Source organism: Gadus morhua, chromosome 17 (assembly GCF_902167405.1).
Source record: "Gadus morhua chromosome 17, gadMor3.0, whole genome shotgun sequence".
NCBI lineage: Eukaryota > Metazoa > Chordata > Actinopteri > Gadiformes > Gadidae > Gadus > Gadus morhua.
The window spans coordinates 18,583,172-18,602,126 of NC_044064.1; the positions used below are offsets into that span (position 1 = coordinate 18,583,172).

General features: G+C 47.4%; 1 protein-coding gene across 9 annotated transcripts in view; it reads right to left on the bottom strand.

Moving 5' to 3' along the window:
- Nucleotides 1-18,955, bottom strand: part of col6a3 (collagen, type VI, alpha 3) — an 83,063-nt gene that overhangs the window by 39,644 nt on the left and 24,464 nt on the right. For 3 of the 9 annotated variants that reach the window (XM_030339111.1, XM_030339115.1, XM_030339113.1), the window contains 23 exons: nt 18,150-18,746; nt 17,410-18,009; nt 16,530-17,129; nt 15,702-16,298; nt 14,962-15,561; nt 14,083-14,682; nt 13,255-13,851; nt 12,515-13,114; nt 11,636-12,235; nt 10,808-11,404; nt 10,068-10,667; nt 9,189-9,788; nt 8,361-8,957; nt 7,621-8,220; nt 6,742-7,341; nt 5,914-6,510; nt 5,174-5,773; nt 4,295-4,894; nt 3,467-4,063; nt 2,727-3,326; nt 1,848-2,447; nt 1,020-1,616; nt 280-879 (listed from right to left, as the gene is read on the bottom strand). The exons of 3 other annotated variants lie outside the window; for them this stretch is intronic. In XM_030339111.1, coding sequence (XP_030194971.1) covers nt 280-879; nt 1,020-1,616; nt 1,848-2,447; nt 2,727-3,326; nt 3,467-4,063; nt 4,295-4,894; nt 5,174-5,773; nt 5,914-6,510; nt 6,742-7,341; nt 7,621-8,220; nt 8,361-8,957; nt 9,189-9,788; nt 10,068-10,667; nt 10,808-11,404; nt 11,636-12,235; nt 12,515-13,114; nt 13,255-13,851; nt 14,083-14,682; nt 14,962-15,561; nt 15,702-16,298; nt 16,530-17,129; nt 17,410-18,009; nt 18,150-18,746 — 13,776 coding nt within the window. Of the gene's footprint in view, nt 1-279; nt 880-1,019; nt 1,617-1,847; nt 2,448-2,726; nt 3,327-3,466; nt 4,064-4,294; nt 4,895-5,173; nt 5,774-5,913; nt 6,511-6,741; nt 7,342-7,620; nt 8,221-8,360; nt 8,958-9,188; nt 9,789-10,067; nt 10,668-10,807; nt 11,405-11,635; nt 12,236-12,514; nt 13,115-13,254; nt 13,852-14,082; nt 14,683-14,961; nt 15,562-15,701; nt 16,299-16,529; nt 17,130-17,409; nt 18,010-18,149; nt 18,824-18,955 lie in introns of those variants that run through there. 3 more of the 9 variants (XM_030339117.1, XM_030339116.1, XM_030339114.1) reach the window with 3 other exon arrangements.

Below are 18,955 nucleotides of genomic sequence, written 5' to 3' on the forward strand. Positions count from 1 at the left end.
CTAGAAAATAATAATAGTAGACAAAGATTAGGGGGGTATATTTACACATGTGTTGGGAAAGGCGCAAACAGAAGCTCATCCAATCTATTAGCATTTTTTTAAATATATAGGCTACTGCCTTAAACCCTGTTATGAAAGATGTCTAACCTCAGCCTTATCAAACATTGTTTGAGCTAAAAACTTGGGAACAATTACATGAGCTAGCAAGACATTCATCTGGCGCCTTAAAAGGCCCATTTGAATGTTCTAATGGCTGACTGGAGGCGATTAATGGCTCACCGATTACAGTTGGCGTCATTGGTGTGGCCCTGACTGTGACTGTGCTGATGGCAGAGGACAGTTGCTTTTGTATGTTGGGGAGGTCACTGAAGTCGGACACTGACAAAGCATAATTTGGCTTAGAGGAGATCTTTTGCAGTTGTCCATGGTCAGAGTTCCTTGTTCCTATTCCAAGGACAGTGATGCCAAGCTGTTTGAGAGCAGACGCTGGTGTATCTACACTGTCAGAAGACCTTCCACCATTTAAAAGGATCAACAACTGTGGAACCCCTTCTTGGCGCCTGCTGCCGGAGGAGTCTGTAAACACGTTGTCTCTGACATACTGGAGGGCTGCCCCGGTGTTGACGTGCCTGCCTCCTTTGTGCCTAAGCCCGCTGACCATGTCAAGAATATCTTCCTTTGTGTTATATGTGTTCAGATAGAAATTGGCCTCTGCATCTCCGCTGTACTGGGCAACGGACACACGGTCGTTGTTTTCTCCCACATTCAGTTTCTCCACCACCGTGTGAATAAAATCACGCATGGCAGGGAATCCATTCCTTGTGCCATCAGAGCCATCCAGAAGAAATACCACATCCCGTTTTGGAGTTCTCTGGTCAACTGGGAGAATGTGAAAAACAGAACATTGATGCTAAAGTTGAAAGCGGCATGCAAGCATTGGCCTTTGTGTTGACAATACATGCAGGAAGGCACCAAAAGGTACAACATGATTTGCGTTGAAATTAGCAACAGTGTCTTACCTCTCACTGTAGGGGTCATTGGTTTAACCCCAACAACTACATGGCTAAGAGAGGAGGCGAATGGATGCTGGACGTTTGGGAGGTCAGAGAAGTCAGACACGGACTGGGCATAACTAGGATCAGAGGCGATTCTTTGAACCTCTGTGCTAGAATTTCTAGTTCCGATGCCTAGAATTAAGACCCCGTTGTCTTTGAGGGCAGACGCCGGTATGTCTACGTTGTCACTAGATCGCCCTCCACTCAGCACAAGCAGTAGCTGAGGAATGCCCTCTTGCCTCCTACTTCCAGAGGCCGCCGTAAACACGTTGTCTCGGACATACTTGAGGGCTGACCCAGTGTTGAGGGGTCTTCCCCCTCTGTGTCTGAGTCCTCTGACCGTGTTAAGAATATCGTCCTTTGTGGTGTATGTGTTCAGATAGAAGTGGGCCTCTGCGTCTCTGCCGTACTGGACAACTGACACACGGTCGTTGTTTTCGCCCACATTAAGTTGCTCCACCATTCTCTGAACAAAATCACGCATAGCAGCGAATCCATTCCTTGTGTTATCAGAGCCATCCAGAAGGAATACTACATCCTTCCCGGCAACCTCATGGTCAACTGAGCAAACGTAGAAAAACAAAACATCGATGAGCAAGGGACATTTGATTTGGGGACAGACATTGATTGTGCACGACTGCAAATGCCTACGTTTGGCTACTATGTGTGATTAAGCATGCCACCTTTTCTATTTTGAGCACATGGTTGACATAGCTGATATAGCTTCAGGTTATCCCTAAAATACATCATTTAATCTGACACCAATACAAATGGCCATGCTTGGGAACATACCTAAAACTGTGGGAGATTCTGGAGTTACAACAATGACCACTGATTCCATTGAGGACTGCAGTTGCTGTTGGACACTGGGAAGGTCAGTAAAATCAGACACAGACAGAGCCTGATGGGGACCATGGGATATCTTCTGCAGTTCTCTGCTATCAGAGCCACTGGTTCCAATGGCAAGGGTAAAGACCCCCAGCTCCTTCAGAGCGGTGGCTGCTGCGTCAACACTGTCATAGGACTTTCCACCGCATAAGACTATGAGCATCTGCGGAACTCCTTCCAGACGCCTACTTCCAGCCGAGGCAGTGAAGACATTATCCCTCAAGTATTGGAGCGCTGCTCCAGTGTGAAGTGGTCTTCCGCCCTTGTGCCTCAAACCCCTGACATTAGCAACGACGGCGCCCTGTGTTTTGTACGTGTTCAGATAGAATTGGACAGCTGGATCACTGCTGTACTGAACAACTGAGACTCGATCTTTGTCGCCATCCACATTGAGCGTCTCTACGACTTTCTGCACAAAGTCACGCATTGCTGGGAATCCAGTTTGGGTGCCATGAGATCCATCCAGCAAGAACACAACATCTCTTTTGGGCAGGCTGTGCTCAACTAGAAAATAATAATAGTAGACAAAGATTAGGGGGCTGTATTTACACATGTGTTGGGAAAGGCGCAAACAGAAGCTCATCCAATCTATTAGCATTTTTTTAAATATATTGGCTCCTGCCTTAAACCCTGTTATGAAAGATGACTAACCTCAGCCTTCTCAAACATTGCTTGAGCTATAAACTTGGGAACAATCACATGAGCTAGCAAGACATGCATCTGGCGTCTTAAAAGGCCCATTTGAATGTTCTAATGGCTGACTGGAGGCGATTAATGGCTCACCGATTACAGTTGGCGTCATTGGTGTGGCCCTGACTGTGACTGTGCTGATGGCAGAGGACAGTTGCTCTTGTATGTTGGGGAGGTCACTGAAGTCGGACACTGACAAAGCATAATTTGGCTTAGAGGAGATCTTTTGCAGTTGTCCATGGTCAGAGTTCCTTGTTCCAATTCCAAGGACAGTGATGCCAAGCTGTTTGAGAGCAGACGCTGGTGTATCTACACTGTCAGAAGACCTTCCACCATTTACAAGGATCAACAACTGTGGAACCCCTTCTTGGCGCCTGCTGCCGGAGGAGTCTGTAAACACGTTGTCTCTGACATACTGGAGGGCTGCCCCGGTGTTGACGGGCCTGCCTCCTTTGTGCCTAAGCCCGCTGACCATGTCAAGAATATCTGCCTTTGTGTTATATGTGTTCAGATAGAAATTGGCCTCTGCATCTCCGCTGTACTGGGCAACGGACACACGGTCGTTGTTTTCTCCCACATTCAGTTTCTCCACCACCGTGTGAATAAAATCACGCATGGCAGGGAATCCATTCCTTGTGCCATCAGAGCCATCCAGAAGAAATACCACATCCCGTTTTGGAGTTCTCTGGTCAACTGGGAGAATGTGAAAAACAGAACATTGATGCTAAAGTTGAAAGCGGCATGCAAGCATTGGCCTTTGTGTTGACAATACATGCAGGAAGGCACCAAAAGGTACAACATGATTTGTGTTGAAATTAGCATCAGTGTCTTACCTCTCACTGTAGGGGTCATTGGTTTAACCCCAACAACTACATGGCTAAGAGAGGAGGCGAATGGATGCTGGACGTTTGGGAGGTCAGAGAAGTCGGACACAGACTGGGCATAACTAGGATCGGAGGCGATTCTTTGAACCTCTGTGCTAGAATTTCTAGTTCCGATGCCTAGAATTAAGACCCCGTTTTCTTTGAGGGCAGACGCCGGTATGTCTACGTTGTCACTAGATCGCCCACCACTCAGCACAATCAGTAGCTGAGGAATGCCCTCTTGCCTCCTACTTCCAGAGGCCGCCGTAAACACGTTGTCTCGGACATACCTGAGGGCTGAACCGGTGTTGAGGGGTCTTCCCCCTCTGTGTCTGAGTCCTCTGACCGTGTCAAGAATATCGTCCTTTGTGGTGTATGTGTTCAGATAGAAGTGGGCGTCTGCGTCTCTGCCGTACTGGACAACTGACACACGGTCGTTGTTTTCGCCCACATTAAGTTCCTCCACCATTCTCTGAACAAAATCACGCATGGCAGCAAATCCATTCCTTGTGTTATCAGAGCCATCCAGAAGGAATACTACATCCTTCCCGGCAAAGTCATGGTCAACTGAGCAAACGTAGAAAGACAAAACATCGATGAGCAAGGGACATTTGATTTGGGGACAGACATTGATTGTGCAAGACTGCAAATGCCTACGTTTGGCTACTATGTGTGATTAAGCATGCCACATTTTCCATTTTGAGCAAATGGTTGACATAGCTGATATAGCTTCAGGTTATCCCTAAAATACATCATTTAATCTGACACCAATACAAATGGCCATGCTTGGGAACATACCTAAAACTGTGGGAGATTCTGGAGTTACAACAATGACCACTGATTCCATTGTGGACTGCAGTTGCTGTTGGACACTGGGAAGGTCAGTAAAATCAGACACAGACAGAGCCTGATGGGGACCATGGGATATCTTCTGCAGTTCTCTGCTATCAGAGCCACTGGCTCCAATGGCAAGGGTAAAGACCCCCAGCTCCTTCAGAGCGGTGACTGCTGCGTCAACACTGTCATAGGACTTTCCACCGCATAGGACTATGAGCATCTGCGGAACTCCTTCCAGACGCCTACTTCCAGCCGAGGCAGTGAAGACATTATCCCTCAAGTATTGGAGCGCTGCTCCAGTGTTAAGTGGTCTTCCGCCCTTGTGCCTCAAACCCCTGACATTAGCAACGACGTCGCCCTGTGTTTTGTACGTGTTTAGATAGAATTGGACAGCTGGATCACTGCTGTACTGAACAACTGAGACTCGATCTCTGTCGCCATCCACATTGAGCGTCTCTACGACTTTCTGCACAAAGTCACGCATTGCTGGGAATCCAGTTCGGGTGCCATGAGATCCATCCAGCAAGAACACAACATCCCTTTTGGGCAGGCTGTGCTCAACTAGAAAATAATAATAGTAGACAAAGATTAGGGGGCTGTATTTACACATGTGTTGGGAAAGGCGCAAACAGAAGCTCATCCAATCTATTAGCATTTCTTAAGATATATAGGCTAATGCCTTAAACCCTGTTATGAAAGATGTCTAACTTCAGCCTTATCAAACATTGCTTATGCTAAAAACGTGGGAACAATTACATGAGCTAGCAAGACATGCATTTAGCGTCATAAAAGGCCCATTTGAATGTTCTAATGGCTGACTGGAGGCGATTAATGGCTCACCGATTACAGTTGGCGTCAATGGTGGGGCCCTAACTGTGACTGTGCTGATGGCAGAGGACAGTTGCTCTTGTATGTTGGGGAGGTCACTGAAGTCGGACACTGACAAAGCATAATTTGGCTTAGAGGAGATCTTTTGCAGTTGTCCATGGTCAGAGTTCCTTGTTCCAATTCCAAGGACAGTGATGCCAAGCTGTTTGAGAGCAGACGTTGGTGTATCTACACTGTCAGAAGACCTTCCACCATTTACAAGGATCAACAACTGTGGAACCCCTTCTTGGCGCCTGCTGCCGGAAGAGGCTGTAAACACGTTGTCTCTGACATACTGGAGGGCTGCCCCGGTGTTGACGGGCCTGCCTCCTTTGTGCCTAAGCCCGCTGACCATGTCAAGTATATCTGCCTTTGTGTTATATGTGTTCAGATAGAAATTGGCCTCTGCATCTCCGCTGTACTGGGCAACGGACACACGGTCGTTGTTTTCTCCCACATTCAGTTTCTCCACCACCGTGTGAATAAAATCACGCATGGCAGGGAATCCATTCCTTGTGCCATCAGAGCCATCCAGAAGAAATACCACATCCCGTTTTGGAGTTCTCTGGTCAACTGGGAGAATGTGAAAAACAGAATATTGATGCTAAAGTTGAAAGCGGCATGCAAGCATTGGCCTTTGTGTTGACATTACGTGCAGGAAGGCACCAAAAGGTATGACATGATTTGCGTTGAAATTAGCAACAGTGTCTTACCTCTCACTGTAGGGGTTATTGGTTTAACCCCAACAACTACATGGCTAAGAGAGGAGGCGAATGGATGCTGGACCTTTGGGAGGTCAGAGAAGTCGGACACAGACTGGGCATAACTAGGATCGGAGGCGATTCTTTGAACCTCTGTGCTAGAATTTCTAGTTCCGATGCCTAAAATTAAGACCCCGTTTTCTTTGAGGGCAGACGCCGGTATGTCTACGTTGTCACTAGATCGCCCTCCACTCAGCACAATCAGTAGCTGAGGAATGCCCTCTTGCCTCCTACTTCCAGAGGCCGCCGTAAACACGTTGTCTCGGACATACTTGAGGGCTGAACCGGTGTTGAGGGGTCTTCCCCCTCTGTGTCTGAGTCCTCTGACCGTGTCAAGAATATCGTCCTTTGTGGTGTATGTGTTCAGATAGAAGTGGGCGTCTGCGTCTCTGTCGTACTGGACAACTGACACACGGTCGTTGTTTTCGCCCACATTAAGTTCCTCCACCATTCTCTGAACAAAATCACGCATGGCAGCAAATCCATTCCTTGTGTTATCAGAGCCATCCAGAAGGAATACTACATCCTTCCCGGCAACGTCATGGTCAACTGAGCAAATGTAGAAAGACAAAACATCGATGAGCAAGGGACATTTGATTTGGGGACAGACATTGATTGTGCACGACTGCAAATGCCTACATTTGGCAACTATGTGTGATTAAGCATGCCACCTTTTCCCTTTTGAGCACATGGTTGACATAGCTCATATAGCTTCAGGTTATCCCTAAAGTACATCATTTAAACTGACACTACTACAAATGGCCACGCTTGGGAACATACCTAAAACTGTGGGAGATTCTGGAGTTACAACAATGACCACTGATTCCATTGAGGACTGCAGTTGCTGTTGCACACTGGGAAGGTCAGTAAAATCAGACACAGACAGAGCCTTATTGGGACCATGGGATATCTTCTGCAGTTCTCTGCTATCAGAGCCACTGGTTCCAATGGCAAGGGTAAAGACCCCCAGCTCCTTCAGAGCGGTGGCTGCTGCGTCAACACTGTCATAGGACTTTCCACCGCATAGGACTATGAGCATTTGTGGAACTCCTTCCAGACGCCTACTTCCAGCCGAGGCAGTGAAGACATTCTCCCTCAAGTATTGGAGCGCTGCTCCAGTGTTAAGTGGACTTCCGCCCTTGTGCCTCAAACCCCTGACATTAGCAACGACGTCGCCCTGTGTTTTGTATGTGTTTAGATAGAATTGGACAGCTGGATCACTGCTGTACTGCACAACTGAGACTCGATCTCTGTCGCCATCCACATTGAGCGTCTCAACGACTTTCTGCACAAATTCACGCATTGCTGTGAATCCAGTTTGGGTGCCATAAGATCCATCCAGCAAGAACACAACATCCTTTTTGGGCAGGCTGTGCTCAACTAGAAAATAATAATAGTAGACAAAGATTAGGGGGGTATATTTACACATGTGTTGGGAAAGGCGCAAACAGAAGCTCATCCAATCTATTAGCATTTTTTTAAATATATAGGCTACTGCCTTAAACCCTGTTATGAAAGATGTCTAACCTCAGCCTTATCAAACATTGTTTGAGCTAAAAACTTGGGAACAATTACATGAGCTAGCAAGACATTCATCTGGCGCCTTAAAAGGCCCATTTGAATGTTCTAATGGCTGACTGGAGGCGATTAATGGCTCACCGATTACAGTTGGCGTCATTGGTGTGGCCCTGACTGTGACTGTGCTGATGGCAGAGGACAGTTGCTTTTGTATGTTGGGGAGGTCACTGAAGTCGGACACTGACAAAGCATAATTTGGCTTAGAGGAGATCTTTTGCAGTTGTCCATGGTCAGAGTTCCTTGTTCCTATTCCAAGGACAGTGATGCCAAGCTGTTTGAGAGCAGACGCTGGTGTATCTACACTGTCAGAAGACCTTCCACCATTTAAAAGGATCAACAACTGTGGAACCCCTTCTTGGCGCCTGCTGCCGGAGGAGTCTGTAAACACGTTGTCTCTGACATACTGGAGGGCTGCCCCGGTGTTGACGTGCCTGCCTCCTTTGTGCCTAAGCCCGCTGACCATGTCAAGAATATCTTCCTTTGTGTTATATGTGTTCAGATAGAAATTGGCCTCTGCATCTCCGCTGTACTGGGCAACGGACACACGGTCGTTGTTTTCTCCCACATTCAGTTTCTCCACCACCGTGTGAATAAAATCACGCATGGCAGGGAATCCATTCCTTGTGCCATCAGAGCCATCCAGAAGAAATACCACATCCCGTTTTGGAGTTCTCTGGTCAACTGGGAGAATGTGAAAAACAGAACATTGATGCTAAAGTTGAAAGCGGCATGCAAGCATTGGCCTTTGTGTTGACAATACATGCAGGAAGGCACCAAAAGGTACAACATGATTTGCGTTGAAATTAGCAACAGTGTCTTACCTCTCACTGTAGGGGTCATTGGTTTAACCCCAACAACTACATGGCTAAGAGAGGAGGCGAATGGATGCTGGACGTTTGGGAGGTCAGAGAAGTCAGACACGGACTGGGCATAACTAGGATCAGAGGCGATTCTTTGAACCTCTGTGCTAGAATTTCTAGTTCCGATGCCTAGAATTAAGACCCCGTTGTCTTTGAGGGCAGACGCCGGTATGTCTACGTTGTCACTAGATCGCCCTCCACTCAGCACAAGCAGTAGCTGAGGAATGCCCTCTTGCCTCCTACTTCCAGAGGCCGCCGTAAACACGTTGTCTCGGACATACTTGAGGGCTGACCCAGTGTTGAGGGGTCTTCCCCCTCTGTGTCTGAGTCCTCTGACCGTGTTAAGAATATCGTCCTTTGTGGTGTATGTGTTCAGATAGAAGTGGGCCTCTGCGTCTCTGCCGTACTGGACAACTGACACACGGTCGTTGTTTTCGCCCACATTAAGTTGCTCCACCATTCTCTGAACAAAATCACGCATAGCAGCGAATCCATTCCTTGTGTTATCAGAGCCATCCAGAAGGAATACTACATCCTTCCCGGCAACCTCATGGTCAACTGAGCAAACGTAGAAAAACAAAACATCGATGAGCAAGGGACATTTGATTTGGGGACAGACATTGATTGTGCACGACTGCAAATGCCTACGTTTGGCTACTATGTGTGATTAAGCATGCCACCTTTTCTATTTTGAGCACATGGTTGACATAGCTGATATAGCTTCAGGTTATCCCTAAAATACATCATTTAATCTGACACCAATACAAATGGCCATGCTTGGGAACATACCTAAAACTGTGGGAGATTCTGGAGTTACAACAATGACCACTGATTCCATTGAGGACTGCAGTTGCTGTTGGACACTGGGAAGGTCAGTAAAATCAGACACAGACAGAGCCTGATGGGGACCATGGGATATCTTCTGCAGTTCTCTGCTATCAGAGCCACTGGTTCCAATGGCAAGGGTAAAGACCCCCAGCTCCTTCAGAGCGGTGGCTGCTGCGTCAACACTGTCATAGGACTTTCCACCGCATAAGACTATGAGCATCTGCGGAACTCCTTCCAGACGCCTACTTCCAGCCGAGGCAGTGAAGACATTATCCCTCAAGTATTGGAGCGCTGCTCCAGTGTGAAGTGGTCTTCCGCCCTTGTGCCTCAAACCCCTGACATTAGCAACGACGGCGCCCTGTGTTTTGTACGTGTTCAGATAGAATTGGACAGCTGGATCACTGCTGTACTGAACAACTGAGACTCGATCTTTGTCGCCATCCACATTGAGCGTCTCTACGACTTTCTGCACAAAGTCACGCATTGCTGGGAATCCAGTTTGGGTGCCATGAGATCCATCCAGCAAGAACACAACATCTCTTTTGGGCAGGCTGTGCTCAACTAGAAAATAATAATAGTAGACAAAGATTAGGGGGCTGTATTTACACATGTGTTGGGAAAGGCGCAAACAGAAGCTCATCCAATCTATTAGCATTTTTTAAAATATATTGGCTACTGCCTTAAACCCTGTTATGAAAGATGACTAACCTCAGCCTTCTCAAACATTGCTTGAGCTATAAACTTGGGAACAATCACATGAGCTAGCAAGACATGCATCTGGCGTCTTAAAAGGCCCATTTGAATGTTCTAATGGCTGACTGGAGGCGATTAATGGCTCACCGATTACAGTTGGCGTCATTGGTGTGGCCCTGACTGTGACTGTGCTGATGGCAGAGGACAGTTGCTCTTGTATGTTGGGGAGGTCACTGAAGTCGGACACTGACAAAGCATAATTTGGCTTAGAGGAGATCTTTTGCAGTTGTCCATGGTCAGAGTTCCTTGTTCCAATTCCAAGGACAGTGATGCCAAGCTGTTTGAGAGCAGACGCTGGTGTATCTACACTGTCAGAAGACCTTCCACCATTTACAAGGATCAACAACTGTGGAACCCCTTCTTGGCGCCTGCTGCCGGAGGAGTCTGTAAACACGTTGTCTCTGACATACTGGAGGGCTGCCCCGGTGTTGACGGGCCTGCCTCCTTTGTGCCTAAGCCCGCTGACCATGTCAAGAATATCTGCCTTTGTGTTATATGTGTTCAGATAGAAATTGGCCTCTGCATCTCCGCTGTACTGGGCAACGGACACACGGTCGTTGTTTTCTCCCACATTCAGTTTCTCCACCACCGTGTGAATAAAATCACGCATGGCAGGGAATCCATTCCTTGTGCCATCAGAGCCATCCAGAAGAAATACCACATCCCGTTTTGGAGTTCTCTGGTCAACTGGGAGAATGTGAAAAACAGAACATTGATGCTAAAGTTGAAAGCGGCATGCAAGCATTGGCCTTTGTGTTGACAATACATGCAGGAAGGCACCAAAAGGTACAACATGATTTGTGTTGAAATTAGCAACAGTGTCTTACCTCTCACTGTAGGGGTCATTGGTTTAACCCCAACAACTACATGGCTAAGAGAGGAGGCGAATGGATGCTGGACGTTTGGGAGATCAGAGAAGTCGGACACAGACTGGGCATAACTAGGATCGGAGGCGATTCTTTGAACCTCTGTGCTAGAATTTCTAGTTCCGATGCCTAGAATTAAGACCCCGTTTTCTTTGAGGGCAGACGCCGGTATGTCTACGTTGTCACTAGATCGCCCTCCACTCAGCACAATCAGTAGCTGAGGAATGCCCTCTTGCCTCCTACTTCCAGAGGCCGCCGTAAACACGTTGTCCCGGACATACCTGAGGGCTGAACCGGTGTTGAGGGGTCTTCCCCCTCTGTGTCTGAGTCCTCTGACCGTGTCAAGAACATCGTCCTTTGTGGTGTATGTGTTCAGATAGAAGTGGGCGTCTGCGTCTCTGCCGTACTGGACAACTGACACACGGTCGTTGTTTTCGCCCACATTAAGTTCCTCCACCATTCTCTGAACAAAATCACGCATGGCAGCAAATCCATTCCTTGTGTTATCAGAGCCATCCAGAAGGAATACTACATCCTTCCCGGCAAAGTCATGGTCAACTGAGCAAACGTAGAAAGACAAAACATCGATGAGCAAGGGACATTTGATTTGGGGACAGACATTGATTGTGTAAGACTGCAAATGCCTACGTTTGGCTACTATGTGTGATTAAGCATGCCACATTTTCCATTTTGAGCAAATGGTTGACATAGCTGATATAGCTTCAGGTTATCCCTAAAATACATCATTTAATCTGACACCAATACAAATGGCCATGCTTGGGAACATACCTAAAACTGTGGGTGATTCTGGAGTTACAACAATGACCACTGATTCCATTGTGGACTGCAGTTGCTGTTGGACACTGGGAAGGTCTGTAAAATCAGACACAGACAGAGCCTGATGGGGACCATGGGATATCTTCTGCAGTTCTCTGCTATCAGAGCCACTGGCTCCAATGGCAAGGGTAAAGACCCCCAGCTCCTTCAGAGCGGTGACTGCTGCGTCAACACTGTCATAGGACTTTCCACCGCATAGGACTATGAGCATCTGCGGAACTCCTTCCAGACGCCTACTTCCAGCCGAGGCAGTGAAGACATTATCCCTCAAGTATTGGAGCGCTGCTCCAGTGTTAAGTGGTCTTCCGCCCTTGTGCCTCAAACCCCTGACATTAGCAACGACGTCGCCCTGTGTTTTGTACGTGTTTAGATAGAATTGGACAGCTGGATCACTGCTGTACTGAACAACTGAGACTCGATCTCTGTCGCCATCCACATTGAGCGTCTCTACGACTTTCTGCACAAAGTCACGCATTGCTGGGAATCCAGTTCGGGTGCCATGAGATCCATCCAGCAAGAACACAACATCCCTTTTGGGCAGGCTGTGCTCAACTAGAAAATAATAATAGTAGACAAAGATTAGGGGGCTGTATTTACACATGTGTTGGGAAAGGCGCAAACAGAAGCTCATCCAATCTATTAGCATTTCTTAAGATATATAGGCTACTGCCTTAAACCCTGTTATGAAAGATGTCTAACTTCAGCCTTATCAAACATTGCTTATGCTGAAAACGTGGGAACAATTACATGAGCTAGCAAGACATGCATCTAGCGTCATAAAAGGCCCATTTGAATGTTCTGATGGCTGACTGGAGGCGATTAATGGCTCACCGATTACAGTTGGCGTCAATGGTGGGGCCCTAACTGTGACTGTGCTGATGGCAGAGGACAGTTGCTTTTGTATGTTGGGGAGGTCACTGAAGTCGGACACTGACAAAGCATAATTTGGCTTAGAGGAGATCTTTTGCAGTTGTCCATGGTCAGAGTTCCTTGTTCCTATTCCAAGGACAGTGATGCCAAGCTGTTTGAGAGCAGACGCTGGTGTATCTACACTGTCAGAAGACCTTCCACCATTTACAAGGATCAACAACTGTGGAACCCCTTCTTGGCGCCTGCTGCCGGAAGAGGCTGTAAACACGTTGTCTCTGACATACTGGAGGGCTGCCCCGGTGTTGACGGGCCTGCCTCCTTTGTGCCTAAGCCCGCTGACCATGTCAAGTATATCTGCCTTTGTGTTATATGTGTTCAGATAGAAATTGGCCTCTGCATCTCCGCTGTACTGGGCAACGGACACACGGTCGTTGTTTTCTCCCACATTCAGTTTCTCCACCACCGTGTGAATAAAATCACGCATGGCAGGGAATCCATTCCTTGTGCCATCAGAGCCATCCAGAAGAAATACCACATCCCGTTTTGGAGTTCTCTGGTCAACTGGGAGAATGTGAAAAACAGAACATTGATGCTAAAGTTGAAAGCGGCATGCAAGCATTGGCCTTTGTGTTGACATTACGTGCAGGAAGGCACCAAAAGGTACAACATGATTTGCGTTGAAATTAGCAACAGTGTCTTACCTCTCACTGTAGGGGTCATTGGTTTAACCCCAACAACTACATGGCTAAGAGAGGAGGCGAATGGATGCTGGACCTTTGGGAGGTCAGAGAAGTCAGACACAGACTGGGCATAACTAGGATCGGAGGCGATTCTTTGAACCTCTGTGCTAGAATTTCTAGTTCCGATGCCTAGAATTAAGACCCCGTTTTCTTTGAGGGCAGACGCCGGTATGTCTACGTTGTCACTAGATCGCCCTCCACTCAGCACAATCAGTAGCTGAGGAATGCCCTCTTGCCTCCTACTTCCAGAGGCCGCCGTAAACACGTTGTCTCGGACATACTTGAGGGCTGAACCGGTGTTGAGGGGTCTTCCCCCTCTGTGTCTGAGTCCTCTGACCGTGTCAAGAATATCGTCCTTTGTGGTGTATGTGTTCAGATAGAAGTGGGCATCTGCGTCTCTGTCGTACTGGACAACTGACACACGGTCGTTGTTTTCGCCCACATTAAGTTCCTCCACCATTCTCTGAACAAAATCACGCATGGCAGCAAATCCATTCCTTGTGTTATCAGAGCCATCCAGAAGGAATACTACATCCTTCCCGGCAACGTCATGGTCAACTGAGCAAACGTAGAAAGACAAAACATCGATGAGCAAGGGACATTTGATTTGGGGACAGACATTGATTGTGCACGACTGCAAATGCCTACATTTGGCTACTATGTGTGATTAAGCATGCCACCTTTTCCCTTTTGAGCACATGGTTGACATAGCTCATATAGCTTCAGGTTATCCCTAAAGTACATCATTTAAACTGACACTACTACAAATGGCCACGCTTGGGAACATACCTAAAACTGTGGGAGATTCTGGAGTTACAACAATGACCACTGATTCCATTGAGGACTGCAGTTGCTGTTGGACACTGGGAAGGTCAGTAAAATCAGACACAGACAGAGCCTTATTGGGACCATGGGATATCTTCTGCAATTCTCTGCTATCAGAGCCACTGGTTCCAATGGCAAGGGTAAAGACCCCCAGCTCCTTCAGAGCGGTGGCTGCTGCGTCAACACTGTCATAGGACTTTCCACCGCATAGGACTATGAGCATCTGTGGAACTCCTTCCAGACGCCTACTTCCAGCCGAGGCAGTGAAGACATTCTCCCTCAAGTATTGGAGCGCTGCTCCAGTGTTAAGTGGTCTTCCGCCCTTGTGCCTCAAACCCCTGACATTAGCAACGACGTCGCCCTGTGTTTTGTATGTGTTTAGAAAGAATTGGACAGCTGGATCACTGCTGTACTGCACAACTGAGACTCGATCTCTGTCGCCATCCACATTGAGCGTCTCAACGACTTTCTGCACAAAGTCACGCATTGCTGTGAATCCAGTTTGGGTGCCATAAGATCCATCCAGCAAGAACACAACATCCTTTTTGGGCAGGCTGTGCTCAACTAGAAAATAATAATAGTAGACAAAGATTAGGGGGGTATATTTACACATGTGTTGGGAAAGGCGCAAACAGAAGCTCATCCAATCTATTAGCATTTTTTTAAATATATAGGCTACTGCCTTAAACCCTGTTATGAAAGATGTCTAACCTCAGCCTTATCAAACATTGTTTGAGCTAAAAACTTGGGAACAATTACATGAGCTAGCAAGACATTCATCTGGCGCCTTAAAAGGCCCATTTGAATGTTCTAATGGCTGACTAGAGGCGATTAATGGCTCACCGATTACAGTTGGCGTCATTGGTGTGGCCCTGACTGTGACTGTGCTGATGGCAGAGGACAGTTGCTCTTGTATGTTGGGGAGGTCACTGAAGTCGGACACTGACAAAGCATAATTTGGCTTAGAGGAGATCTTTTGCAGTTGTCCATGGTCAGAGTTCCTTGTTCCTATTCCAAGGACAGTGATGCCAAGCTGTTTGAGAGCAGTCGCTGGAGTATCTACACTGTCAGAAGACCTTCCACCATTTAAAAGGATCAACAACTGTGGAACCCCTTCTTGGCGCCTGCTGCCGGAAGAGGCTGTAAACACATTGTCTCTGACATACTGGAGGGCTGCCCCGGTGTTGACGGGCCTGCCTCCTTTGTGCCTAAGCCCGCTGACCATGTCAAGAATATCTGCCTTTGTGTTATATGTGTTCAGATTGAAATTGGCCTCTGCATCTCCGCTGTACTGGGCAACGGACACACGGTCGTTGTTTTCTCCCACATTCAGTTTCTCCACCACCGTGTGAATAAAATCACGCATTGCAGGGAATCCATTCCTTGTGCCATCAGAGCCATCCAGAAGAAATACCACATCCCGTTTTGGAGTTCTCTGGTCAACTGGGAGAATGTGAAAAACAGAACATTGATGCTAAAGTTGAAAGCGGCATGCAAGCATTGGCCTTTGTGTTGACATTACGTGCAGGAAGGCACCAAAAGGTACAACATGATTTGCGTTGAAATTAGCAACAGTGTCTTACCTCTCACTGTAGGGGTCATTGGTTTAACCCCAACAACTACATGGCTAAGAGAGGAGGCGAATGGATGCTGGACGTTTGGGAGGTCAGAGAAGTCTGACACAGACTGCGCATAACTAGGATCAGAGGCGATTCTTTGAACCTCTGTGCTAGAATTTCTAGTTCCGATGCCTAGAATTAAGACCCTGTTTTCTTTGAGGGCAGACGCCGGTATGTCTACGTTGTCACTAGATCGCCCTCCACTCAGCACAATCAGTAGCTGAGGAATGCCCTCTTGCCTCCTACTTCCAGAGGCCGCCGTAAACACGTTGTCTCGGACATACTTGAGGGCTGACCCAGTGTTGAGGGGTCTTCCCCCTCTGTGTCTGAGTCCTCTGACCGTGTTAAGAATATCGTCCTTTGTGGTGTATGTGTTCAGATAGAAGTGGGCCTCTGCGTCTCTGCCGTACTGGACAACTGACACACGGTCGTTGTTTTCGCCCACATTAAGTTGCTCCACCATTCTCTGAACAAAATCACGCATGGCAGCGAATCCATTCCTTGTGTTATCAGAGCCATCCAGAAGGAATACTATATCCTTCCCGGCAACCTCATGGTCAACTGAGCAAACGTAGAAAAACAAAACATCGATGAGCAAGGGACATTTGTTTTGGGGACAGACATTGATTGTGCACGACTGCAAATGCCTACGTTTGGCTACTATGTGTGATTAAGCATGCCACCTTTTCTATTTTCAGCACATGGTTGACATAGCTGATATAGCTTCAGGTTATCCCTAAAATACATCATTTAATCTGACACCAATACAAATGGCCATGCTTGGGAACATACCTAAAACTGTGGGAGATTCTGGAGTTACAACAATGACCACTGATTCCATTGAGGACTGCAGTTGCTGTTGGACACTGGGAAGGTCAGTAAAATCAGACACAGACAGAGCCTGATGGGGACCATGGGATATCTTCTGCAGTTCTCTGCTATCAGAGCCACTGGTTCCAATGGCAAGGGTAAAGACCCCCAGCTCCTTCAGAGCGGTGGCTGCTGCGTCAACACTGTCATAGGACTTTCCACCGCATAGGACTATGAGCATCTGCGGAACTCCTTCCAGACGCCTACTTCCAGCCGAGGCAGTGAAGACATTATCCCTCAAGTATTGGAGCGCTGCTCCAGTGTGAAGTGGTCTTCCGCCCTTGTGCCTCAAACCCCTGACATTAGCAACGACGTCGCCCTGTGTTTTGTACGTGTTCAGATAGAATTGGACAGCTGGATCATTGCTGTACTGAACAACTGAGACTCGATCTCTGTCGCCATCCACATTGAGCGTCTCTACGACTTTCTGCACAAAGTCACTCATTGCTGGGAATCCAGTTTGGGTGCCATGAGATCCATCCAGCAAGAACACAACATCCCTTTTGGGCAGGCTGTGCTCAACTAGAAAATAATAATAGTAGACAAAGATTAGGGGGCTGTATTTACACATGTGTTGGGAAAGGCGCAAACAGAAGCTCATCCAATCTATTAGCATTGTTTTTAAATATATTGGCTACTGCCTTAAACCCTGTTATGAAAGATGTCTAACCTCAGCCTTCTCAAACATTGCTTGAGCTAAAAACTTGGGAACAATCACATGAGCTAGCAAGACATGCATCTGGCGTCTTAAAAGGCCCATTTGAATGTTCTAATGGCTGACTGGAGGCTATTAATGGCTCACCGATTACAGTTGGCGTCATTGGTGTGGCCCTGACTGTGACTGTGCTGATGGCAGAGGACAGTTGCTCTTGTATGTTGGGGAGGTCACTGAAGTCGGACACTGACAAAGCATAATATGGCTTAGAGGAGATCTTTTGCAGTTGTACATGGTCAGAGTTCCTTGTTCCAATTCCAAGGACAGTAATGCCAAGCTGTTTGAGAGCAGACGCTGGTGTATCTACACTGTCAGAAGACCTTCCACCATTTACAAGGATCAACAACTGTGGAACCCCTTCTTGGCGCCTGCTGCCGGAGGAGTCTGTAAACACGTTGTCTCTGACATATTGGAGGGCTGACCCGGTGTTGACGTGCCTGCCTCCTTTGTGCCTAAGCCCGCTGACCATGTCAAGAATATCTTCCTTTGTGTTATATGTGTTCAGATAGAAATTGGCCTCTGCATCTCCGCTGTACTGGGCAACGGACACACGGTCGTTGTTTTCTCCCACATTCAGTTTCTCCACCACGGTGTGAATAAAATCACGCATGGCAGGGAATCCATTCCTTGTGCCATCAGAGCCATCCAGAAGAAATACCACATCCCGTTTTGGAGTTCTCTGGTCAACTGGGAGAATGTGAAAAACAGAACATTGATGCTAAAGTTGAAAGCGGCATGCAAGCATTGGCCTTTGTGTTGACAATACATGCAGGAAGGCACCAAAAGGTACAACATGATTTGCGTTGAAATTAGCAACAGTGTCTTACCTCTCACTGTAGGGGTCATTGGTTTAACCCCAACAACTACATGGCTAAGAGAGGAGGCGAATGGATGCTGGACGTTTGGGAGGTCAGAGAAGTCAGACACAGACTGGGCATAACTAGGATCAGAGGCGATTCTTTGAACCTCTGTGCTAGAATTTCTAGTTCCGATGCCTAGAATTAAGACCCCGTTGTCTTTGAGGGCAGACGCCGGTATGTCTACGTTGTCACTAGATCGCCCTCCACTCAGCACAAGCAGTAGCTGAGGAATGCCCTCTTGCCTCCTACTTCCAGAGGCCGCCGTAAACACGTTGTCTCGGACATACTTGAGGGCTGACCCAGTGTTGAGGGGTCTTCCCCCTCTGTGTCTGAGTCCTCTGACCGTGTTAAGAATATCGTCCTTTGTGGTGTATGTGTTCAGATAGAAGTGGGCCTCTGCGTCTCTGCCATACTGGACAACTGACACACGGTCGTTGTTTTCGCCCACATTAAGTTGCTCCACCATTCTCTGAACAAAATCACGCATGGCAGCGAATCCATTCCTTGTGTTATCAGAGCCATCCAGAAGGAATACTACATCCTTCCCGGCAACCTCATGGTCAACTGAGCAAACGTAGAAAAACAAAACATCGATGAGCAAGGGACATTTGATTTGGGGACAGACATTGATTGTGCACGACTGCAAATGCCTACGTTTGGCTACTATGTGTGATTAAGCATGCCACCTTTTCTATTCTGAGCACATGGTTGACATAGCTGATATAGCTTCAGGTTATCCCTAAAATACATCATTTAATCTGACACCAATACAA